The following is a 26031-nucleotide window of genomic DNA, read 5'->3' on the forward strand; positions in this document are numbered from 1 at the left end:
TTCACTTTGATTTGGGATTGGATTATGGGGTTGTTGAAATAGAGAATTCTGGGTTTTAATTTTTGAGGTTTGTGTTTTGTGATTGGAGGAAAGTTGTGGAATTTGGGAGCTTTGATCGATTGAAATGGAGGATCAATGAGACCATCAAGAGAGAGATAGAGAGGGAGTTGGACAAGAAGAGAGAGAGGGCGAGAGTTCTAGAAAAGAAAAGAAATGTGCTATCCACATACTTCATTTTACTTTTCACACACCTCTTGATAATTTATGTCTGTTGATCTTCTTCAATTCATCCGATCCGATGATCGAAAATTAAAAAAGTGTGTGAGAAGTAAAATAAGGTGTGTAGATATCACATCCTAAAGAAAAAACATAATAAAAAACAAGAAAAAGAAACAAAGAGAATTAATTGTTATTGTTTTTATTATTTTGATACTGTACAAACCATTTAATTAAACCAGTTCAACTTAACTTCCGAAATGAGTTCAGTTCGATAATTTAGTGCAATAAACGTAGCCGTACGAGACTACGACAAAAGCTAAGCCGTCGTTTTGGTGACCGAAGGGTGAATACAGGGGTTAAAAAGCCAAAGTTCAAACAAAGTCAACACGAAGACTCAAGTTTCATAACAAGCAAACGACGTCGTCCCGCAACCCACGGGGACACGTTGGTCATTTAAAAAAAACTGCCGTACAAAACCGGAATCCGAAACATTCGCAAAAGGCCAGTCCCACATTAATCGCTTTCCTATTTGCAGTTAAAAAGGGAGAGGTTTGGTCTGCTGGGTAGGTACTCATAAAAACAAGCCAACCGAAGCCTCCCGAACCGACCACCAATGACGGCCCCAAACGACGCCGTCCCCAAAGAAGCCGACGACCGCCCCGGCACCGAGGCCGAGTTGAACGAGGGCGCAGTGCCCGGCGGGAAAGTGAGGGGACCGTGGTCGCCCGAGGAGGACGCGGTGCTGAGCCGGCTCGTGGGCAACTTCGGGGCGAGGAATTGGAGCCTGATCGCCCGAGGAATTCCCGGACGGTCTGGGAAGTCGTGCCGGCTGAGGTGGTGTAATCAGCTTGACCCCTGCGTCAAGCGTAAACCCTTTTCTGGTAATTTAATCGCCGCCATTTTCGTTTCGATATTTTCTCTGTTTGTGTTTGATTGGTTTTGTTATGTTATGTTTGGATTTTGACGGTTACTGAATTTCGATTAGGATGTGCTTAATCAGTGGAATTCTGAATTTTCGAGTGTCGATTTTTCGAATTCGAAGTTGTTTATGAACTCTTGTCACTGTCTTGTTTGTTACATATGTCGGAAGTGTCTTCTTGGTTTCTTGTTTGTTCAATCAAAGCTGTAGTATGTCATTTTTCGAAAAATTGTCGGCACACAAAAGGGGTGGGATTGATGTTGGTATGTCGTATGTCTAGTGTGTTGATCGAGGAGCCAAGCATTTCGTTAGTGTCGAATATGATTTCAAGATTAAAGATGGAACCTTGAGAGATATGGAGTTAGTCTAGCATGATACAAATTTGTTCGAATTTTGTTGATATTGGAACTGGTATTGTGTTTGGACTGTCCAATGTGTACATAAACGCTCCAATTAGCGCGGTCTTTTTCTTAGTGTGGTTTTCAGTCTCGAGTACGTTGTTTCCATAATGTTAACATATATCGTTTTTGTCGTGATCTATCTGTTTGTTAATTTTTGATTTTGTATGTATGTGGATTCTCAGCTTTCTTGATTCTTCTTTATGTGCAACTTTTGGACAATGTTTAACGAATGAATGCAACTGAATATTTGGAAAGTTCAGAATGATCTATAACACCATGATGGAAGAACGTATTTGAAGTTGTGGTCACAATTTGGTGATACATTTTAAAGGATATTGTGTACATGTAGGGTTGGTGCCTTAAATCGTTTTAATTAGGTGGTTCATCTATTTTATTAGTCCCCAGGGATCATTGGTTGATTAAGGTAAACGTCCTTGGGTTAACCTCGGTTCATGTTGTTTGGAATTGCATTAAGATTTTGTATCATGCTGGTTCTCTTGTTGCTAAAATGTTGCCACTGGTTCAGGACCTCAGGTTAGTGAATCAAATATGGCTGGAAATTATTTACCTGCAAACTTCGTAATCTTGTCCTTGCATGGATTGCTTTTGTTGTCATTACATTTTGAGAAATATTTTAAATGAATTTGATATTGGCATACCTTTCTGTCTAAAGTTGCATATTTATTTGCTTCATTGCTTTTTCTGAAGTTTTCTCAACGGAACTTTAATTAATGCAGAGGAAGAAGACCGTATTATAGTTTCAGCACATGCTATCCATGGGAACAAATGGGCAGTAATTGCAAAGCTTCTTCCAGGTAGAACAGATAACGGAATCAAGAACCATTGGAATTCTACACTAAGGCGCAAGTGCTTTGATAAAGGAAGGTTTAATACTGGACATGGGGAAATGATGGAAGATGACACCCTTGACAGAAAAAATGCATCCTCAGAAGAAACCCTGTCAGTTGGGAATATCAGTTCATTCAAGACTCATGAAGGAAGAGAGGTCTTGATGGAAAATAGACCAAACCAGTTCGACGTAAGAAATCATGCAAAGGAGGGTTCTGGCGCTGCCGAATCAAAGCACAATTCTACTCTTATTGCCGAGCCAAGTGACCATCCAACTCTCCAGTCCACCACTTGTCGTCCAGTGGCACGTGTTAGTGCTTTTAGTGTTTATAACCGTCCAAGTGGTCCAGCAAATGCTTCATCGTTTTCAAGGACAGTCCCAAGTCATGGCCCTTTGGTCCCAATAACTAAACTAGATTTCGGCTTTGACAACTTCCTTGACGGTGCATGCAATGAGCCTATGGTTCCTCAACGCTGTGGCCACAGTTGCTGTGATCGAGTCAAGGGGCATTCTCAAAGCTCATTGTTGGGGCCTGAGTTTGTTGAGTATGATGAGCCTCTCCCTTTCTCCAGCCACGAATTAATCTCCATTGCTACGGATTTGAACAAGATTGCATGGATTAAGAGTGGCCTTGAGAGTAATGGGATTAGGATGCCAGAGAGCGTAGCAAGCCAGAGAGTCTTTCAAGCGGCTGCCACTACCTTGCAAATGGGGTTGCCAGCAAACACTCCGATGAATGACCATATGTGCTTTGAGGAAGGAAGAAACAAGTTGATGGGAATGATGACGGACGTGCTATCAACCCAGGTGCCTAGACAAACTTTTGCAATGCCAACTGAAGTTGAGGGATTGAGCTAGAACTCATGGCTGGTCTTCCTCAGTCTTCGGGGTGTTTCGGTTATAGCGGTACAGACCGGTTAATTTACAGCAGATTAAGTTAAAGTCTCCAGTTTCATTTAGAAGGCTTTTCACTTTTGACTTACCTCATTTAAGAGGGCATTTCATCAAAGATATGTATGTAGGTACTTCTCTACCCCTTTTGTCATGAGCAAAGAAGCTGTTGACTAGTAAATGCTTTTATACAAGTGCTTTTATCTCAAATCCAAAAACTTGATTGATAAAACTTTGGCACTTCAAATCGATTATTTTCTAGTTTATTCACATTCAGGGTGGGAGTGCTAGAAGTTAAAATGAGCGTGAAAATCATTATATGAAATATCAAAATCATTGCCTATATGCTCATATCTTTATGTCCCTTAATTCCTTTAATTCTCCCTTCTGTTCAATTCCAAGATTAGAAATAAGGAAATTTTAACGAAAAGTTCAAGGTACTGTTCATTTTAATGAAAATCACAATTTTACACTAAAAAGTCAATCCTGGTATTATTCACCTTATCCTTTATTTTGTCCTTATCATTAAAACTTAAAGTTTTCAAAGCATTTTCATTAGTTTTTCTTAGAAATAAACAGGACTTGCAGAAGAAGTGCCGAAAATCATCTCCCATAAAGAAAAGATTTTGGGCTTACCTGACCTGGCTTGGTCTATGATCCTTATAAAAAGGAGCTAAAACCAGTGGATACTTGGCCCGTCATAAACAGGCTGAATAGGATCACAAGTCGATCATAAAACTCAAAACAAGCTTCAAGCTTGACCCATATTCTCCATTTAAGGATATGTCACTCATGTAGTGAACATTGGAAGAGAAAATCGGTATTGCTGTCTGATTTGAGCAGCTTTCACATCCAACTGGATTAATGTAACTCAATAGATCAAAATATAACTGTTTCATCTTTTTGTCAAAAATGCTCTACAAATGACATGGTTGGACATTCCCACCTCATTTTTTTTTTTCAAATATTTAATCATTAAATTTGGTTTTCAGAGGATGAGGAAATAGAATCCAGATGCTCGCCGGATCATCTTTTTAAAGATCCTAGGGATCCGTGAATCATATTCGTTCATCGTACATCGTACATCGTGCGATCATAAATCATTTTAAATATTTTTATTTAAAATTAAATATAAACAGTACTTGATAAAAATTAACCGCACAATATACGATGAATGAATACGATTTACGAATTTCCAAAATTCTCACCAAAAGGATTTGGAAAGAATCCCGTTGGGAGGAAATATATTAAAAGAGTGGTTACACAGGGAAAGACATCCTCTCCAGATCTCTTCCTTCAAAGCCCAGGGATCAAATGATCCCGGCCCTTAAAATTTGATCCAACGGTAAAAAATTATTATAACTTTTAAACGTTTTTACTAAATTCTCTGTTTTTAGACGTTGGATCAAATTTCAAAGGTCCAAATAATTTGATCTTTGAGTTTTAAAGAAAGAGATTTGAAGATGATCTCTATCCGTTACAACAACTCCTTTGTCAGTCTCCCCCACCCCCCGCCCCCCGCCCCCACATATTGTAATTTTGACCAAAAGCTTAATCTAGGATTTTGGCAAACATGAGGTTAAAAAGAAAATTTTCAACTTACCCTAAATTGCATGATGAAGGAACCGCTGTTTCATGCCCACATTGCTAGCTTATGTTTTGCTCAATCAATTAATGTTGTGAACAGTCAATAATACCCTTCAGACAACTAGTGTTATCAGTTGTACATCAGAACTACATGGGCATGTCTGTCTTTCCACAAGTTAAAGTGGACGGTCCTCATACAAAAGTATGGGGTCTTCATGTCAGTTACGCAAGTGAAACAGAAGCAGATTGAAAAAAGCAGCTTTGGGTGAAGAAGACAGTGAAATCTGCTTTTGATGCATGCAACTTCGGTGCTCTCTGTACGACAGTTTTCTAAAGTCACCTCAATCACTTCTTTCTCTGCCACGATAATAATACATCGTTTCACATAAGTTGCTTTAAGAATCTTATTCCTCTTATCTTCTCAACCACAATGATTAAGCAGAGATAAAAAAAAAGCCTCCTCCTTTATCTTCTCAACTGAAATGATTAAGCAGAGAGATTAGCAAATAAACACACACTAATCTCCCTCATCACTGTGGTGGCACGATATTTATTGTTTATGATCACTAAACAACACACTAATGCTGTTAATTTAACCAAAAAAAGAAGAGGAGCAGGGAGGGAGGGGTCAAAGTCGTCTGTTTTGGGGGACACAAATCAGGAAGCTGTATATGTTATTATGTTTCACCTGCTCACCTGCAAACATTTTGTGTTTTTTTTAGTGTGTGCGTTTATTTTCCTCCATTATTCTATTTAAAAGATCTTTCCTTGGTCACTGACACTGAGGGTGAGGAGTGAGGTGTGAGGTGTGAGGAGAGAGCGGCCAGAGAGAGGGAGGGGTTACCAACCGCTACAGGACCCGGTTGCTGGAAATCTAAGAAACCCACTTCCTACTGGGTTGAGAGCTTCTTCAACCTCTGTGGGCATTGATGATCTCGGCCGCACAGAGCCATTACATGAAGATTCTCTCTTTGGGTTTTGCAAATGGCAGCCGTAGACAAAGCCCACGTGGTTGTTGATGTGGAGGAGGGGGAAGTGGGACGCCGCAGCGCCGCCACGGGTCGACGTAGCCACCCTGAGTCCGGCTCCGAGGGGTCGGAGGATGAGGAGAAGAGGTGCTCCAGTGAGTCAGGGTCTGAGATCGTGGAGGGGGAATCATCTGCGTCGGAGAGTTCAGTGGAGGTGGATCTGGAGGAGGTGAAGATGCACGTGGCGAAAGTGGAGAGGGATTGCAGGATTTGTCACCTGAGCATGGATGCAACGAATCATGAATCTGGGATTCCTATTGAGCTGGGGTGTTCTTGTAAGGCTGATTTGGCTGCTGCCCATAAGCAGTGTGCTGAGGCTTGGTTCAAGATCAAGGGTAACAAGTAAGTTTTTTTTACATCCAAAGGTTAAATCTTTCTGTGTTTTGGAGATTACCCAGCTGTTAATTTATTTACTTTTATCTGTTAGCAGTGATTTCGTTGAAATGCTAGGTTAAATTGTTATGTTGTTCTTCTGAGGATTGTGTAATATGAAGTATAATTTGGGGATAATGCTGGAAAAATTGTTTTACCTAATGAGAAGAACACAATAATGCAAACTTTTGACAAAGCGATATTCTAATCTTCGCTAATTTACGGGGGAAGGGAATATGGAAGAGGCGAGCACATTGTTCTGACCAACCAGCCTAACTCACGTTTGCACATGATAATGCAAACCTAAATTAAAATAAGTTTGTGTGGTGCTTTAAAGAAAAAGCATATTAGTGTAAATCAAGAGCATAAAGCTTAATAAAGCGAAAGTCGAAAGCACCCGCAGTCCTGCATGGAATTCCAACTGTGCACATGATTCTTCTCCCATTCTTGCCTTGTTGGAATGCCTGCACTTTGCATTTCTCTCACTCCTTTCCGACGCTTTTTCCGCCATCCCGGTTGGACAAGCTGGTTGGTGATGTGTGCTTTGTAAAGGTCAAATAATTTGTTTTTTCTGCACGTTCTTCTCATATGATATGTTAACTGAAATTACTTGACTCGGTAAACCTGTATTGAACATGTGTTTTCCACGTACATTTATCTTCATGATGGATGTTTTGGAAATAATAATGTGCTTTTACCAAGTTTCCTTTTTCTGATATTGACCCACTATGAATTTTCCGACTTGACGGCTCAAACTGTTGTCAGATGCCATCTTATGAAGATTGATCACCGAATGAAGTAGGTTTGTCTTGTCAAAAGCACCACAAATTAAGTGGAAAAATTCTGCATTTTAGTCTCTAGGTTTATATGATTTTGTTTGAATCCATTACAAGATCAAGTATGTATAAACAACAATCATCTCAGTAATACCTTTGTGCATCGTCAGAGCAAAAGCTAATTGGGGAACAAATATCTTTGTTTCACTCGAGCTTACATTTTCCATTGCTTCTAGTAAAACATGCTTATATTCCCTTGTTCTCCTCAAGCTACTCTCCGTGTTTTGCTCCGTATTATGTTCCGAAATTATTAGCCTACTCTTGCATTCTTCGGAATTTTGTAATGTTTTAACTTTGAAGGTTTCTGAAGGTTGAATTTCTTTTTACCTTTCCTACTCCCATTAGACAAAAACCTTTAAATTGCCTGGTGTCCTTCTATTTGTGTCAAAAAGAAAAGGGAAGGAAAATAACCGAAATAGAAATTGATTGCGTAGTGCGTTCTGCTGTCTCATTCACAACTTTGTTCCTTTCATCTATTAAGTTCTTGCTATAAGTTGGCATGCTTTTCATGCAGAGTTGTAAGGCGCATTGCTTATCGAATCCTGATGACCTCATAGATTCTTTATGCTTGGTGGTGCATTCTACTTTTTCATTCACGACTTTGTACCTTTCATCTATTAAGTGCTTGCTATAAGTTGACAAGCTTTTCATGCAGAGTTGTAAGGTGCATTGCTTATCAAAACCTGATGACCTCATAGATTCTTTATGCTTGGTATGTTTTTAAAGGGAATTATGGCAGAAACCAATATCAATCTGATTGAGATGGTAGAAAACAAGTACATACCGGAAAAGAAAGAGATTTTAAATTTCATATTAAAGTAAAAATCTCATTCAGTTCTTGTCGAACTTTTCTGACATCGTAAGACCATTATCATAAAAAGCTTGTCTGTATCTATCCCTTGATTTGGTTCCTTGTAATTGGATTAAAATGTTTGTGCGTTTATGCAAAATTCCAAATACGTTTTTTTTTTTTTGTGTTTCCATAGGAAATCGAACATGTAGGTTATTGTTTTGGGTAAGATCCAAGTCTTACACGCAGGTTTTGTGACTCTAACCAAAGCATAGAGCAAGGAAATGTGCGTGCTTTTTACCCACTGTAGTAAGAAGTTGTTCCATTTGATGTATTCATTTAGTATGAATCCATTGTCTTATTAAAAAAACTGCACATCAGGTTTCCAGTTGTGGCATGAGATATGTGACTTCTATTCTAATCCTTCTTATATGAATACACGGAATGGCGTTTCACGCTAATAACTGTGCCCTAACTAAAAAGTTTCATAGAGCTCCCAGGAGGGATGCTGAATGACAGGTGTACTATGCACCTGCTTTTTTTCTTCAGTTCTGCCTTTAGAATAAGAAATATCTTCTATTCAATTTCAAATCTTTAGTTCAGATTGCTTACCTGTAACCAAACAAAGGAGTTGTTTTTCACATGTTTCTTTGGGGTATCCTTTACAATTTTATGTTTGTGTTATTATTGCTCAACTTCCGGATTAAATATATATGATTGCAGAACCTGTGAGATATGTGGATCAACCGCACGTAATGTATCTGGTTTGAGTGAAGCTGAGTCGGCGGAGCAGTGGCATGATGAAGCCGCACTGGCAGCAGCAGTAGCAGGTGCCCCTGTGCAGGCACCAGAGAGCCGAAACTTCTGGCAGGGTCACCGCTTCCTGAACTTCTTACTAGCTTGTATGGTCTTTGCATTTGTCATCTCGTGGCTGTTTCACTTCAATGTGCCCTCATGAAAACCTCGTGTAGAGGGTTGGGTTGCGCATTTTACTTCGGTGGTCATAGAGAGGTAGCAAACAAGCACTCAACGGTACCCTTCCTTGTACCCGTGCCTCCAAAAACTATGTTGGAGTTAGCTGTTTCTCTCTGCCTACTTGTTTATATATTAAGTAGCCTTTTCAGCAGGTTGTGTAACATATGTTTCCATTGTCAAAACTTGAATTGAATTTGCATCACCATAGTAGTTTCTTGTCGCAACTCAAGATGCTTGATTAGAGAAAAAACAACCAATTATATGTATAAGATTTGTGGCAGATATGCTTCACTGTGCAGCATTGCTGTATAAGCAGGTAAGATTTTTCTGTATAGGGGCACTCGGATTAGGCCATCCGAAGGGATGCTCTTCTAAAAGCATGAGATTATCTGTATTTTGGTTTCACCCTACCCCATGTTAGTCTAATTGGTATGAGAGTTTTCTAGTCAGACAATCATACCTAAGTTTCCATCCTACCATGGGGTGTATTTGGAGTCTGCGTCCAATCCGGTTCTTTTTTGGGTAGCATGGGTTAAATGGAAATTCTCGAACATAAAAAACTAGTGGGGAAATTTCTTGTTCTGCAAGTTATAATTTTAAATTCTTGGAGGCAAGATATGGGAACTGGGTGAAAAGTTTGAAAACTGAGGATTCAGAGGAGCCATTTCAACTTAAACTTGGTTATTGAATTGCCTTGGCTTTGCAAACAATGTGTTTGCTGAGACCGAGCAGTGTTCTAGCAATCGGCCATCCGGATTGACCAAGGTCAAACACATATAGTACTGGTTTGGTACTAATATACTTTTATAAAAAGTGGGTATGAAAAAAAGCTGAGCTAAAAAAGATGTTTGGTAAACACTTAAAAATAGCTTATTTCACAATTTTAGGTGAAAAAAAGCTGAAAACGTGAAACAGCAAAAATGAGCTTATTCTCATAGTACATTAGAAACAAATTTTTTTTCAAAGCATAGCAATACCATACCAGTCCATAGTATGGTTTGACATTTACTGCTTATATTTCTATTTATGACCCTGAAATTGGGAAAGTTTGACAAAAAGTTGGGTAAGGATACTAGTACAGAAACTTGGCATGTTTCATGAGACATCGATGCTTAAAGTTTTCGAGACCTTTAAGAGGCTTGTAGCTCAAGTCGTCGAGAGTGTTTGCTCTTGTACATAATGTTCTACGATCATGAATCATATCCTTTCCACTAGCATATATCTAAAAACTTTTGAAGAAACCTTTGGAATATGTCGGGATGAGCGTTAAACTTGTTTCAATCTCTGGCTTCTACAACGTTTATCAACATACGGATGTTAAAATTAATTCGATTCTCGATTTGTCATGTGTTTTACTGGCACATATACATAAACATATGTGAATCCCATAAAAAATATGTCAAAACAAATTGAAATTTAGGAATGGATAATAAATGGATAATATGGTAACATGGAACACGTGGTTAGGGGTCCAGAAAGCAAAGGTAGGAGATGGAAAAGACGAACATTGTCAGCACCCTGGGAGGTGAGTGCTGTCTGCACTTTCCATTGGAGATGTCAAAATTCACAAACAAACAGATAATATTTGGTCCATGCACGAGTTCCTGCATGGAAGGTGCCGTGATTGGCGATCGCCATCTTAATATGCGACAGACACAGCTCGTGCTGGGTGTCGCGGTGGGAACTCACTCCAAATAATCTCCAATTCTTTAGGCCGGGTAGGGAATTCATTCTCTTTGTTTTTGAATTTTTAAGTGGACGAATCAATCATAGTTTCCTAATGCTAAAAATTGGAAAAGAAACAAATTGAAATAATTGTTTGTTTGTTATTATGGTGGTCTGTGCGAGTTGTGACGCCTGCTACCCAATACAATTGTGACACCTGGTAATGTAAAACAATCCTAATCTTTTATCCTAACATTCCCCCTCAATTTTATGCTGGGCATCGGCTAGCATAAGATTGTGACAATGTGAACTAAACAATGGAAAACAGAGACCCTTTGTAAGAATATCAGCAAACTGATCAGATGAGTTAACAAACTGCAACATAATGGTGCCTTGCTGCACTCTTTCCCTCACAAAATGACAGTCGATCTCTATGTGTTTAGCTTTAGAATGGAGAATGGGATTGGTGGCTAAAGCCATGGCGGAGATATTGTCACAATGAAGTAAAGGAGTTGTTGAAGGAGATAAAGAGAGATCCTGGAGTAACTGCTGAATCCACACAACTTCAGCAGTGGTAGTTGCCATTGCGCGATATTCTGCCTCAGTTGAAGAACGACTAACTGTATGCTGTTTCTTGGAACTCCAGGAAATTGGATTATCACCTAAAAACACAACAAACCCAGTGGTCGACCGTCGATCATTGGGATCCCCAGCCCAATCCGCATCAGTGTAAGCTCTTATATCCAAATTACCAGGTTGGAAACACAAACCAAGATGCAGAGAACCTTTGAGATACCGCAGTATGCGTTTGACAGCAACAAAGTGACTGTCAAGAGGAGAATGCATAAACTGACATACCTGATTGACAGAATATGCTATATCCGGGCGGGTGAAAGTCAAATACTGTAATGCCCCGACGATACTTCTATAAAGACCGGGATCATGGAATGGAGGACTACCATGATTTAAGAGCTTTTGATTTGGATGACAGGGAGTGGTACATGGCTTACTGTCAAACATATGTACCTTATGCAGCAAGTCCCTGATATATTTGGATTGATGAACTAACAAGCCCTGAGGTTGATACTCAATTTGCAGCCCAAGAAAGTAGTGGAGGACCCCTAAGTCCTTCATATCGAACTCCCTGGTTAATTGACTGATCACAGACTGAACATGGACATCATCATCACCACTGAGTATAATATCGTCAACATATAACAACAACACAACAAGGGAAGGACCATCACGTTTTACATATAAGGAAGGATCGGCATAAGAGGATGTGAAGCCCAAACTGAGAAGGAAACTCGAGAACCGTGCATTCCAAGCACGAGGGGCTTGTTTGAGGCCATACAAAGACCTTTCTAACTTGCAAACAAAATCTGGATGATCCTTGTCAATAAACCCTTGTGGTTGAGACATATACACTTCTTCATCTAGAAAACCATGCAGAAACGCATTTTTCACATCTAACTGCTTAAGTTTCCAGCCCTTTGTTGCAGCCAATGATAGCATTAACCTAACAGTAGTAGGCTTAACCACGGGGCTGAACGTTTCATAGTAATCAAGGTCGGCTTCTTGAGAGAACCCCTTGGCCACTAAACGAGCCTTATACCGAGCCACAGATCCATCAGGATTTCTTTTGACTTTATATATCCATTTGTAACCCACCAAGTTCTTATGAGATGGGAGAGGAACAAGAGTCCAAGTTTTCTGTTTAATAAGAGCATCCATCTCTTCTGTCATTGCTTGTCTCCACTGAGATGATCGAGCAGCAATACTAAAAGACTGAGGTTCCTTGACATCTTCGTGAACAACAGCAGAAAAAAACCTTCTTTCTGAAAATCCCTGACTTGGACCTTGTTTGCATAGGATGAGTATTATAACTGACGACAGAAACATGTTGCAAATCTGGAACTTGAGAACTTGGTACATCAGGATGAGACTCGGACATCAACAAGGGAGATGCAGACCGTGAAGCAGAATTGCCTCCAGGAGGACCAAGATCACCAAGTTGCTGAAAATCGGACTGAGTAACTGATGGGTGAGAAGATGATATGTGTGGAAATGGGATTGGAATAAAAGGAGGATGATTAAAAGTAGTAGGAGAAGCTATTGAACCTGAAATGGATGCAGAAGAGACAGTAGGACTGAAGGATGAAGAAGACAGACCATATGTACTAGGGAAGACAGATTCATCAAACAAAACATGCCTAGAGACAATTAATTTATTATCTCTTATAGCATAACAAATATACCCCTTATATTGAGCAGCATACCCCAAAAATAGACACATAGTAGTCTTAGGATCAAGTTTATTGGTTCTATAAGGTTTTAAGGAAGGGTAACAAGCACACCCAAAAACCCTCAAGTGAGCAAGTGTAGGTGGGGATTTATACAACACTTCAAATGGAGACTGCATCTTCAACACGGAAGTAGGTAGTCTATTAACAAGATATGTACTTGTGGCACATGCATGAAACCAAAACTTAAATGGAAGAGAGGCTTGTTGAAGTAATGTAACAGCAGTTTCAACAAGATGCCTATTTTTCCTTTCGGCTAAACCATTTTGCTCAGGGGTGTATGGACAAGATTTTTGATGGACAATGCCTTTGGTGGTGAGAAAGTTTTGAAATCGAGTACTAACATATTCCCCTCCCCCATCACTTTGCAAAACTTTGATAGTTGCAGAAAAATAATTTTGAATATAGGCATGAAACTGAACAAAGATCTCAAAGACAGCAGCTTTATTATTCATGGGAAAAATCCATGTATATCGTGTACATTCGTCAATAAACGACACATAATAGCTATACCCTTCTATAGACTTGGTAGGAGATGGACCCCATACATCTGTGTGAATGACCTCAAGTGGAACAAAAGATTTGGAAGCCATTACAGGAAAAGGCAACTTGGTGAACTTGCCTTGGAGACAAGCAGTACAAGTTTGAGATGGGGAATTACAAGAGGAAGTAATAGCTGACTTACTAAGAGCTACTTGTAAAACAGAATTGGTGGGATGACCCAATCGACAATGCCAAGGAGAATCATTTATTTTCTGTCCAAGAAAAGCTGCAGGATTAGTCTTTGGTGGTTTGAGAAGTGGAAGAGGATAGACAGCTTGGTTACTCAGTCCTTGATAGAGAACCTTGTTGGTGACCTTGTCCTGTATACACACAGAAAACTCATCAACAATACACCTACAATTGTTGTCTTTGCATAATTGATACATAGACAGTAAGTGCTGTGACAATTGTGGAACATGTAACACAGATTTTAACTCAAGTGTATGAGAAGGAGTGGATAAGCTAGCTTGACCAATATGAGAAATTTGTAAACCTTCACCATTAGCACCAGTCACAGTTTCTGATGAAGCATATGGAGTAGCAGCTTGCAGATTGGACAAATCGGATGTCATATGATTAGTTGCTCCCGAATCCAGCAACCAATACTCATGTGTGGGGGCTGATGGTGAGAAATTAGTGCGTGCAGTAAAAGCAGCCTGCGAATTATTGGGAGGAGACATCATTCCATTAGGATACTGTGATGAAGACATCATAGTAGGATGCTGCACTTGAGAGGAAAATGAAGGTGAAGAGTGAGGATGGGGCTGCAACTGTGAAGAAGTCTGAGGATATGACTGCTGCGGAAACATCAGAGGAGATGAGGAGAAAGGAGGCATAGGCGTAGATCCAGTATTGTTCCTGTCAAAGCAAGTGGCAGCTGTGTGTCCTTTTCTGTGGCAGATTTGGCAGCCATTCTGAAAGCAGTTCAAAGCTACATGGCCCTTTTTATCACATATTTGACAAATCAGCAGTGGTTGAAAAGAGTGTCCCGAAGCCATTGGAGATCCAGAATTCTGAAACTGAGACTGTGACGGAAGAGAGGGTTGAGCAAAGTTGTGATGTCCAGAAGGTTGTTGAAAACCAGTGTTGAACCTTTTCCCTTTACCCTTGTGCCGATAGTTAGTCCCCCTGAAATTGTTGTAAGTTCCAGAACCAGTCTGAGAAACAAAAGCAACAGGACCATTGGGAGATGGAAATGGCAATTGTTGAAACTGAGCCATTGGTGAAAAAGAAGAACCACCAGTATATGGACCAGTATGAGAACCCAGATCAAAGTTTCCAGTATATGGACGAGAATTGGAAGATCCACCAGTTTCATAAGTTGTGTTGGAAGCATTAGCAAACATAGCTGCCATTAAATGTGGTTGTTTAAGACCGTCTTCCAAAGTAGACTCTTCGGCCTTCAACTGAGACCGAAGTTCCTTCAAAGAGACCAAACTTTCTCTGCCCCGAATCACGGACTTAATGGTATTGTATTCTGTAGGTAAGCCCCTTAAAGCCACAATCACAATATCTTCATCAGAAATCACAACACCAGCAATAGCTAACTGATCCCTACATTCTTTAATCCTCTGCAGGTAAGCATCAATCGATTCTGACCCTTTCTTAATGTTCTGCAGATCAATCTTCATTTGAACAATACTAGTGCGAGTCATATGAGCAAATCGTTCTTTCAAATGATTCCACATAGTACTGGAACTTTGACATCCAATAACACAAGATAAAGCAGCAGTAGATAGTGTGGCAGTTATCAAGGTCATAAGAGCTTTATCATGAATATGCCAAACTTGATAGGCATCAGTCGGTGGAGAGTCATTTACAATCGACTCATCATCAGACTCCAACGCAGTATATTTCTGAGGACAAGGAATGGTTCCATCAATAAATCCCATAATTCCATTCCCTTCTAGTAACAAGCAAATCTGGAAATTCCAAGTAACATAATTGGAATCATCCAATTTCACAGTCACCGTGTTTCCAACACTAGGTATAAGCGACGAAATTGGAGATTGAGTGAGGGCTAATTGTGCAGCCGTAACCATAATGAACGAACAGTAATCAATAGATCAAGAAATCAACAGAGAAACACCTCAAGAATCACGCAGCAAGAAGTACCACGAAGCAATAATTGTGATAGACAAAATCTTGCAAGTATCAATACTAAGAAATCGAAAGAAAACACCTCAAGATGATCACGACGGTAGCTGCAAAGACCGACGAACAAATCAACCGTTGACGACTACACAAATCACGGCACGGCAGTAGGTGCACAGATCGACGAACAGATCAACAGGCTCCAATAGCAGACCGAACAACCGACAAGAAGAAATGCCACCGACTTAGGGTTTGAGAAATGAGCACTTCTCTGAAATTGCGAACAACCAGCAAGGATCCGATGTTGGTCACCGAAACAACCATGACCACTACGACTACGACGACGACGAGCGGAAGCACAGGAATCGTGAATCACAGGTGTTAACCATGGCAGGCGAAGATACCATGATAACGCTAAGAAGAAACTATGAAGAAGAAATTATGAAGAACTCAAGAAAGCATTCGAAGAGAGAGAATGCAGAGAGAGAAACTGTATTCTCATTATATCCAACTATTACATCATACATCCTTATAAATACTAACTGACTTCTAGAGTACCCAATACAATTGTGACACCTGGCAATGTAAAACAATCCTAATCTTTTATCCTAACAATAAGTTGCATCAAGTGATTATTATAATTGCACCCGAGATCCTGTATTCGATATATATGAGCTTCTAAGTTTAGGGTTTATGCGGTTAATAGTAAGTGCATTCCATGGCAAGGACTTTCATGGCATAGTATACCAGTCATCATGGGTTATGTACTAATATTATAATGTAATGTGTCTTTTATCATTAATACGAGATGTCATAGCGACAGTATACACATATAATACAAGTTGCTCCCGCATGATAGGTCTTGTATTAGTTTGCCACATCCTCCAAACTCGAAAACAGCTTGTATAAAGAAAAGTAAACACTGACAGCTGCATTACTTGTATGCAAAGAAACTTATCGAGATGGTGTTCTTCCAGAGACTTTCCACCAATCCAGTTAGGGAAAATGGTATATTTCAAGGAAATTATATGAGAGTTCAATGGGATACAGTCAGATGAAAACTCCTGAAAATTCATCAGAAATTTCGGTGACCTACTTAGTCTCTTGATAATATCTAAATATTTTTAGACATTGCTTTTTGTTTCTCGGTTCATCACGTGGCCCAGCATGAAAGTGAACCTTACTTTTATTTCTTTGTTTTCTGTAACTAATTTTCAATCCGCGTCTCTGTCATTGAAACTCTCATTCAAGATTTCCTTCTTTCTCTATTCGTTTTTCTTATATATCAAATTGCTTTTAATTTCAAAAAAAAAAAAGATTTTAATGACAGGAAAATCATAATAATCAAATGGCTTAATAATTTGATTTAGAAATTAGAAGTACCCGTAGCAGCAAGTGGTGAAGTGAGAAATAAAAACCAAATTATGGGTTGAAGTCCTTCGTTTTCTTAGTCTAGCAGTAGAACTATCGTTGTACTAAAAATAAATAAATAAATATTTTTGAATGCTAAATTTGATACCTACGTTAATCAGTATTTAAGTAATAACTCAATTATCAATTATCATGTCATATGGTTTATCAAATATGGTTTAAATAGATAGTCACACTAGTTTTCTCAAAGCCTCTTGTTCATATCTCTCATTAAAAGGTACTATTCGATAATGTTTATCTTAGCACAACGGCCCCCGCCCCCCCTCCCGGATTGAACTGAGCGTGCATTCAAATATACGTCCTACATTGCCTAGCGCCACCCTAAACAGAAAATATCTATGAAGGACTAGCGCTTTAAGAGAATGGTTAATTATTTGGATCAGATAATAAACTCATCTGCTAATATATAAGAGTCCAACAGATGCCTTATGCTTTTTTTTTTTTTTTTGGTGTTTATGTTTTTGTATTGTTGGTTAAATATGAATATCACTAACAATAATACAAGACAGCGTTGCATATCTTGATAGATCACTTCTCTCATCACCCTTGGAATGTTTGTAACAACAATACTTTTTTTTTTTTGTAATAAGTCCAAGGGATTATAAGAGTTAATCCAAATAAATAAAAAAATAAAAAAATAAAACAATAATATTTTCAAGATTTCATACGAACGTGCTGGACATGATTGAGAGCAGAGCAACACGTGTCGCAACCCCAGAACACCGACTCAGTTAATTTAGGGTTTTAATCCAGGAGCTTTGTATCCTCCAGTTTCTTGTTTTGCAAAGGGATAATTAAATTAAGGTGCTTAAATTTTGATAAAACATCTATGCCTTTTCAAATTATGATTAAGGCGTTTTGATTGGGTGTCACATCAAATTTTTTTTATTTAATCAATTTTTATGTCATTAATATATTTCTTCAAATTAAAATGCTACATATTGAATTCCGAATTTATCCTCCTCTTCGGACGTTTTTCATTTTCTTTTTTCATGGCATGGCCTTTTATTCAGGGATATATTTTTTTTAATTATTAGTTGTGTTTATCCAGATTCATTCTCACGTCTAAAATTTGGATGGGCTCTTCCATTTGAATTAGTGGTTGCTTTCATAAATTTATTTATTCACATTTGAATAGTAATCCACTTTTGATGTATTTTTAGGTTTCTTGCTGCTTGATGTTTTCGATGTTTTTTGCTACTTGTGGGTGCGGCTGGTAAGTTGCTGTTTAATTTTTTTTTTTTTCCTACTCTTCTTCAGCATTCTTTCCTTGTTCTCTAACCGATGCTTCTGATCTGGGCATGATGCTTGGTGAGCAACCCTTAATTTGGTATGGTAAAAATGATAGCACTACAAATGAGAATGCCACCAGCCGCACTAGCTAGTCAAACAAAAGTTTGTAGGAGGCAATATCTTCAAACATACCAAATAGGAACCACCTTGCCTAAGAGGCACGCTTCTGTGATGGACGAAGAACGTATTTGGGCAGTTTAGAACGTACCATATGAGTGGTACGTCTTACAATATTATTATTTTACGTACCAAATAACTGGTACAAATAAATTAATAAACGTATTTTATACATCTCAAATAATTGATATGCACCAAATTAACATTACATAATAAATGTACCAAAATATTGATACTTACACACCAACTACACAAAAAACGTACCAACCATTAATAATAATAATAATTAGTCACTCATCCAAGTTGTATAAGACAAAGAAAGATTATTCTATTTTCAAACTTGATCATGCCAAACGTACCCAACCAAAGTAAGTTGTACAAAATTGGTACGTTTAGTTATGCCTTCAAATATACCAAAGCATTCGGGATAACATGCACCCAAGAATCAAATTAATAAGAAAAAGGTACGTTAGAAGTTATAATTTAGTACGTTTGTTGGAAGGTATATGGTACGTTTGTCAATAATTGGGTACATTTGTTTAAAGTCTACATTTTAAATTTTTTATTGATAGTTTTTCAAATAGGTACGTTAACAGTGGTATACATTTTTAGTGTACCAAGCAAGTTTGTATATCATATTTAACTTGGGTACAATTGTTGTCATATATTGCGTAAGCAACCAGTACAATTCAAATTCAAAAGCCATTGAGATAATACTTCCAGATTCCAAGGATAACAATGAAATAAAAAAGATAATGACAATTTTTAATGGAATTGAAATACTAAATTCAGAAGGAAAATATCTACTGGTAAAAATAAATAAATTCCCAACGCTTGAAAGAATGACAGTGCTCATAAATTTTAGAAAAATGAAATCATGTTTTGTAATCTACTTGGCTCCTCATTTAGAGGAGGCGGTACAATCTAAAACTTAAAACCTATAAATGTTTAATCAAACAAGTTGGGGAATGAGGCACCAATATCAAAAGCTCCCTTTTGCCAAGGACAAATTGCTTAATTAGCTAAACAAAGCAAAATAATTCATTAAAAAAATAAACAAAAATAATTAAGCACGTACAGATACAGCTAATGCAATGCAGCAGCTGCAGCAAAAATATTGGAATCGAGAGAGAAAATTAGATTGAGTGTCGACTCAATAAAAATGTCGGTCGCATGCTCCGGCAGCATCATCCAATGATGATGATTATGATTATATTCTTTTCCGTTTTAATGTGTAAAAAGCTTTAGCGTCAAATTATATGCTGCGGTTAAAGTCGGTAAAGTGGATGCTGTAAGATATTCAGAGAAACGGATCATTGATCCACTCCTAATCATATAGATATTATTTTAACTTAATCATTTATTGTTAAGTTTTTATCATAAAAAAATTCGGTGTCATTAAAAGTGAAATCATACATTTATATATTGTATTTTATTTTCTTAATTCTCCAGTATGTAACCTATATTCAACACATGCCACAGTTATATACTTTTTTTACTTTATCTTTTTCTCGTCTTTTTTTTTTGTCTTTCTTTTTGGGTGTATTGTGAATGAGCTTTGTTTTACTGTACGCAGTCAATCCAACATATATTTCGCAATGATAAAAGAGTGAGTATCAAGTATAGGTTTATGATATGAGAGAATCATCTACATCCTATTTTGGAGAATATAAAAATATATGAATTTCTGAAGAGGCTTACTTCAAGCGATTAGGACTGCATTTTTCAATATTTCTTGTATTAATACGACTTTACAATCCATAATTTCTTTATACAACGACATTTTTCCTAAATCAGGAATTGGATCAACCAGGTCCCTATTTTTCATTACTAAAAATCAGAAATTTGATCAAGTAGGTCCTTATTGATCATTAAGTTCCATGATCTCTTTGTTTTCCCATTCTCCATTCATAAGATCCTTGAGCTTACTGCTTTCATATTGACAAAAAATACTTGTTGCTTTAATTTAATTTTTATAAGTTTATTGACTTTAACCGTCGAAAAGTCATCGTAATCCAACTCCTACAACCTAAAGGGCCTAAACGGTCCTGGTTGGTAGTTGAAATCAGGGTCACACAAAGGAATAAGTCTACCTTTAATTAATAGCCTTAACACTATTCTTTTAACCCTTTTTTTCATTCAACATACTCTTTGAGTTCAGATGAGAAGTTTACTCCTTGGATGCCAATCTACCTCAATTATAAAATAAAAACAAACCAAGTTTGAGAGAGAGAGAGAGAGAGAGAGAGAGAGAGAGAGAGAGGAGCGTGCAAACACGACACAGACAAAGCAAACCACGTTAGAGTGAGAGCCATTGGTTGGTTGGTAATGTTTAACAGCTGCAGAGTGCAAAGACCCCTCCCTACTTCCTCCCTTTGAATCCAAGACTCAACTCGCAACCACCTCAATTGCTCCTAGTATTCCTAGTCCTACATAGAATAGCTCTCTCCACCAATCCCACACCCCTCCTCCCTCCTCCTAAACTCTCTTTTGCCATTCAATCTGCTTTGATCTTTGTTGTCATCGTCATGAGGAAGCTTTGTCCAAATCTGGACTGCGAACATGGGCTTGAAACGGTCCTCGAGGTCCCAATCCCAGAAGAGATGTACATTTCAGGCAATCACAAGAACGCCACCACTTCATGGCACAACATGAAGTCGTGGATGAAACCCTCAAACAACGACCGATCACAATCACCCAACGCGATTTTTGGAAGCAAAAATGCCGAAGTCCAGCTCTTGCTTGGAGTCACTGGAGCCCCTCTCATTCCCTTACCAATTCCAAAAGATCACCAACCCATCAGCCGCTCCATCAAAGATCAACCTATTGTACGTCATTTTTACTTCATTGTTCAAAATATTATTAGGACAACGTTCTCTTATCAAATTATGCACTACATTAATACTTATGTTGTTAGACTGAAATTTGGATCACCCAATCTGACAAGAAGATCAGTGGTCCAGATTCCTAGGATGACAAGATAAACGTCTTATATTGTAAGGAATTTGACGTCAAGTCCCATGAAAGTGCGTTTGACATATAACTTTTGGTCACATATTAAGTTTCCTTAATATTTTTTGTGTCTTATGATTTGTAGGAAGTTTCAATGGCGAAGTACATAGTCAAGCAATACATAGCGGCAGTTGGAGGAGAGAAGGCTTTGGATTCAGTGGACAGCATGTACGCAATGGGAAAGGTGAAGATGACGGCGTCAGAGTTTTGTACTGGAGAGAGGAGCTTGAATGGTGGCAATAACAAGTTGAAGGTGAAGAGCTTGTTGAGATCAGTGGGCGGCGGCGGTGAGATGGGTGGGTTTGTGCTGTGGCAGAAGAGACCAGAACTTTGGTGCTTGGAATTGGTGGTGTCTGGTTGCAAGATCAGTGCAGGGAGTGATGGAAAGGTGGCTTGGCGCCAAACACCATGGCACCACTCGCATGCCTCTCGAGGCCCGCCTCGCCCTCTCCGGCGTCTCCTTCAGGTACTAATTCCTTCCACCTCTCTTTCCTTTCCGGGTGTTTTTTTAGTGTCATGCCTTTCTATTCACCGTTTGATCAAGATAACAAAGTTACAGAAACATACATAATCACGATTTATGCTTTCATGATTGTCATCCGTTAAAGTTTTTGAAACGTCTCACAATGCATCAATGATTATCAATTATATATACACACTTTAACGAGGTATCTAATGGAATTAAGGAAAATTAATGAAAAAAGTTTGAAAAAAATTTGAAAACTTTAAGTTTTAATTATAAGGACAATAAGCGGTAAAGTAAATAGTATCATAATTGACATTTTAATGTAAAAATATGATTTTTACTTAAAATGAACATTATCAAGAATTTTTCGTTAAAATTCTTATGAAATTATTGTCACTCGTTGACGTATGTGTGTCTAGCCGCGTATAAGTGCTCATAGTTCATTAAGTTTAGCCAAAGGATGTGTTTGAGGACCTTTTTTCTCTAATTCTCTTTTGGTTTCTTTTGACTTTGCCCTTAGGAAGCCCTGACTTCTATGTTGGTATGTCCCCATCAAACTATTCTAAAGTGTATATATGGCCACTTTCATGTGGGCCAAACTTGCACGTTTCTCAGCACTCTCCCTACCTAACTAGCTTTTTATTTTCTTTGCTTGTTTTGAAAAAGTCCAATTTTTTTTTAATAAAAAAAAAACACAATTAAATACGTTAATGCATAAACCATGAGCTAGTAATCCGGTGGTAGATGACGAATTGCATGACTTCCTTAGAAAATTACAAAAAATGCTTGAAAGTCTTAGGTTCGAAACTCGCTGCTAGTGTGGAAACCAAACTTGTGGCTAAAGGAAGGCTGAAAATGCCTTTCCGACCCCCTGAAGGGGTAGATAATCGTGATTTGTCACCAGTTATCCCCTTTTTAAAAAATACCTTAATGCATAAGCCACTTAATTCTATGGTTATTGATATTTCTCTCTATTTGTAAGTAAAAAATTTTAGGTTCGATTTACGCCAAAGACAAAATTGAACTACATTATTATTAGTCTATTGTAAAACTTAACCCACTTCCTCACTTTTTACAGTAGATAGTATCGTTAGTTTGAAAAGAAAAAAAACCTTAACGCACAAATATAATATTGATACTACATTCTGTACTCAACAGGGTCTTGATCCGAGGTCAACAGCCAACTTATTCAGCAACTCAGTTTGCATTGGAGAGAAAGCAATCAAGGACGAAGACTGCTTCACACTAAAATTAGAAGCCGAACCCTCAACCCTAAAAGCAAGAAGCAGCACCAACGTTGAGATAATAAGGCACACTGTTTGGGGCTACTTCAGCCAAAAAACCGGCCTCCTAGTCCAACTAGAGGACTCCCACCTCCTCCGCATCAAATCCGCCGGCAACGACCACGGCATTTGTTGGGAGACCACAATGGAGTCCTACGTCCAAGACTACCGGAACGTTGAAGGCATCAGCATCGCGCACGGGGGCAAGACATGTGCATCGTTGTTTAGGTTTGGTGACAGCACGGAAGGCCATTCGAGAACGCGAATAGAGGAGGCTTGGGAAATTGAGGAGGTCGATTTTAACATAAAGGGTTTGTCCATGGACTGCTTCTTGCCCCCCGGTGACCTAAAGAAAGAGGAAGAGGAAGGAAAACGGGACGCTATGGTCCCTAGTGCGCATTCAAATTTGCCGTACAAAATCGGATCCGCTTCGTCGAGAATTAGTGCTTCGAAAGTCGCTGCACTCGATGTTGAATATGATTCGGCAAACAGCAATGGCAATGGTCAAGAATCCTTGTAAATTCGTTATTTTAATTTTTATTTTGTACATAATGTTTACATTAACGAGTTTGATATTCGTTAGTTAGTTAGATACCATCGTATGCCACGCTTTCAATAAAATGAGATAAGTGGGCATGGGCTTGAGCCATTGAGCTTTAATGGATTGAGTCATTGGGCTTTATAATATTTACAATATTTGCCGACACGTAACGGCTGTATTTCGTTCATCGCAATCAAACTCTCAAGAAATCCAATCACTGATTTATAAAATTCGCCCAAATTCAAACGGTCCTTATCCGACGATACAAAATCCAAAATTGCATTATTGATTAGAAGATTCTCAAATAAAAAGGATTTTTCAATATAATCGATACGTAAAATAATACATTACGTATCATTATATAAATAATAAAATATATATGTTAAAAAATTTATAATTTAAAAAATAAAAATTACCACCACTTCTATTAAAACACAAACACGTAATATACTATTTACGTTCTCATCACAATTAAAAATTTCCCCTCAAATGATGTCGCTGATTCTGAACCCATTTGAGAGCCGAAGCGTCGTTAGCCCCCACATCAACTCGAAAAAGTAGTTTTTAATTGTGATAGATATACAAATAATACATCACATATTTTAATAAAAATCATAAGAAATTTTATTTTTTAAATTTACAACTTTTTAAAACACATTTCCTGTTTTTAATTGTGATAGAAATACAAATAATACATCACATATTTTAATAAAAATCATAAAAAATTTTATTTTTTAAATTTACAACTTTTTAAAACACATATCCTACTATTTATACAATAACATGTGATATATCAACTCATACCGACCACACTTACTCGCCGACGCCGCACGTGTTCAAAGCGGACGCGCCGGGGCTCCGGAAGGAGATGGTGAAGGTTCATGTGGAGGATGGTCAGATCCTCCAGAGCAGTGGGATGAGGAAGCGCGACCAGGAAGAAAAGAAGGGCACGTACCCCCGTCCAATTCTTGCATCTTAACTCTTACAGGTAGGACAGATAATTTTACAATTGTTTATTCATTGAAATTATGAGTAAAAAATATGAATTGATTGAATTTAAGCGTACTCAAAACCTTTATTAAGGTTTATAATATTTCACAAGCAGAAACCATACATGAAAATTGAAACAGAGACACTGAAGTACAAGAACAAAAAGCAGATGCGAACACCACAACAAACCATGATTATTTAACATACGTACGACATTAACCCTTAAAGTAGCCGAGGTTATACGAATTTAGTTTAGCCGGAGATGTCAATGGTCTTGACATCAGGCTTCTTCACCTCTTTCGGCACAGTTACAGTCAGCACCCCGTTCTCCATCGCCGCCTTCACCTGATCAACCTTCGCGTTCTCCGGCAGCCTGAACCTCCTCATAAATTTGCCGCTGCTCCTCTCCACCCTGTGCCACCTGTCGTTCTTCTCCTCCTGCTCCCGGCTCCTCTCCCCGCTGATCTGCAGCACCCTCCCGTCCTCCACCTCCACTTTCACCTCTTCCTTTTTGATCCCCGGCAGGTCCGCCTTGAAGATGTGAGCCTCCGGGGTCTCCTTCCAGTCGATGCGGGTGTTGGCGATGGCGGTGGTTTCACGGGCGGAGGAGGGGACGTTGGCCAGAGCGCCAAAGCCCTCGAATGGGTCCCAGATGTCCATAGAGAAGGGGTCGAAGACGTTGTTTCGACGTCCGCCAAAGAGACTTAGAGCCATTAGATGCTGGATTAGAGTTGGGTTTTTGCTGGTTGTGAATTCTAAGGATTTGAGTGAGAGATTTTAGCTTAGGTTGCTTTGGATTATTCTATCTGATTGAGTAGGCAGCCGAGTGACTTTTATATATACAAGACGGCACAGAAGGTTTCTCTGATTACTCCAGAAAGTTCTGCAGCTATCCAGAATGAGATAAAACAAAATTAAAAAAAAAAAGAAAAAAGAAAAAACCAGAGAGTTCCATTAGCTTCCACGAAGTTCTTGAAAGTGCCTTTTTTTTGGGCTAGTTCCTTTTCGGCCCAAAACATAATTGGTATTTATAAAAGACTCCAAATTGGTATTATAAAATTACGTACCTTGTTAATTAAGAAGTTATAAAAAAAAAAAAAAAATTGTTATTAGCACTTTAAAAATTTTATTATGCACTTCTCATAAGTGTATTTTTCTTTCTAATTATAGAACGTTTGGAATGTCAAATGAGATTTTTGAAGTACTAATAACAATTCAAAAAAAAAAAAAAAAAAATACTAAACTCAATTACGTTGTCAAACTAATTTTTAAATAAACGATATTATTTACACTAAGATGGTAGAAAAGTGGGTTAAATCTCACAATAGATTAACAATAATATGATTCAAATTCGTCTTTAGAGAGAATAAAACATAAAACCTCTTACTTACAAATGAAGATGAATATCATTAAATCTTAGTACTA

General features: G+C 38.3%; 4 protein-coding genes across 4 annotated transcripts; 3 read left to right on the plus strand and 1 right to left on the minus strand.

The window, feature by feature from the left end:
* The first annotated feature begins 761 nt into the window (after positions 1–761).
* Positions 762–3481, plus strand: LOC137720974 (transcription factor MYB1-like). The gene is made up of 2 exons (XM_068460101.1): positions 762–1100; positions 2277–3481. The coding sequence occupies exons 1-2, from the start codon at positions 833–835 to the stop codon at positions 3245–3247; spliced, it is 1239 nt and encodes a 412-aa protein (XP_068316202.1). The 5' UTR covers positions 762–832; the 3' UTR covers positions 3248–3481.
* A 1789-nt stretch (positions 3482–5270) lies between these two features.
* On the plus strand, positions 5271–9262 carry LOC137720170 (uncharacterized). The gene is made up of 2 exons (XM_068459185.1): positions 5271–6237; positions 8617–9262. The coding sequence occupies exons 1-2, from the start codon at positions 5852–5854 to the stop codon at positions 8849–8851; spliced, it is 621 nt and encodes a 206-aa protein (XP_068315286.1). The 5' UTR covers positions 5271–5851; the 3' UTR covers positions 8852–9262.
* An 11294-nt stretch (positions 9263–20556) lies between these two features.
* Positions 20557–23774, plus strand: LOC137721553 (uncharacterized). The gene is made up of 3 exons (XM_068460650.1): positions 20557–21142; positions 21412–21792; positions 22951–23774. Exons 1-3 carry the CDS (start codon positions 20843–20845, stop codon positions 23593–23595), a joined length of 1326 nt encoding a protein of 441 aa, XP_068316751.1. The 5' UTR covers positions 20557–20842; the 3' UTR covers positions 23596–23774.
* An 897-nt stretch (positions 23775–24671) lies between these two features.
* On the minus strand, positions 24672–25458 carry LOC137720151 (18.2 kDa class I heat shock protein-like). Its single transcript, XM_068459162.1, has one exon. It carries the CDS (start codon positions 25318–25320, stop codon positions 24859–24861), a length of 462 nt encoding a protein of 153 aa, XP_068315263.1. The 5' UTR covers positions 25321–25458; the 3' UTR covers positions 24672–24858.
* Positions 25459–26031: the final 573 nt, after the last annotated feature.

The sequence above is a fragment of the Pyrus communis genome, chromosome 16 (genome assembly GCF_963583255.1).
Source record: "Pyrus communis chromosome 16, drPyrComm1.1, whole genome shotgun sequence".
Classification (NCBI taxonomy): domain Eukaryota; kingdom Viridiplantae; phylum Streptophyta; class Magnoliopsida; order Rosales; family Rosaceae; genus Pyrus; species Pyrus communis.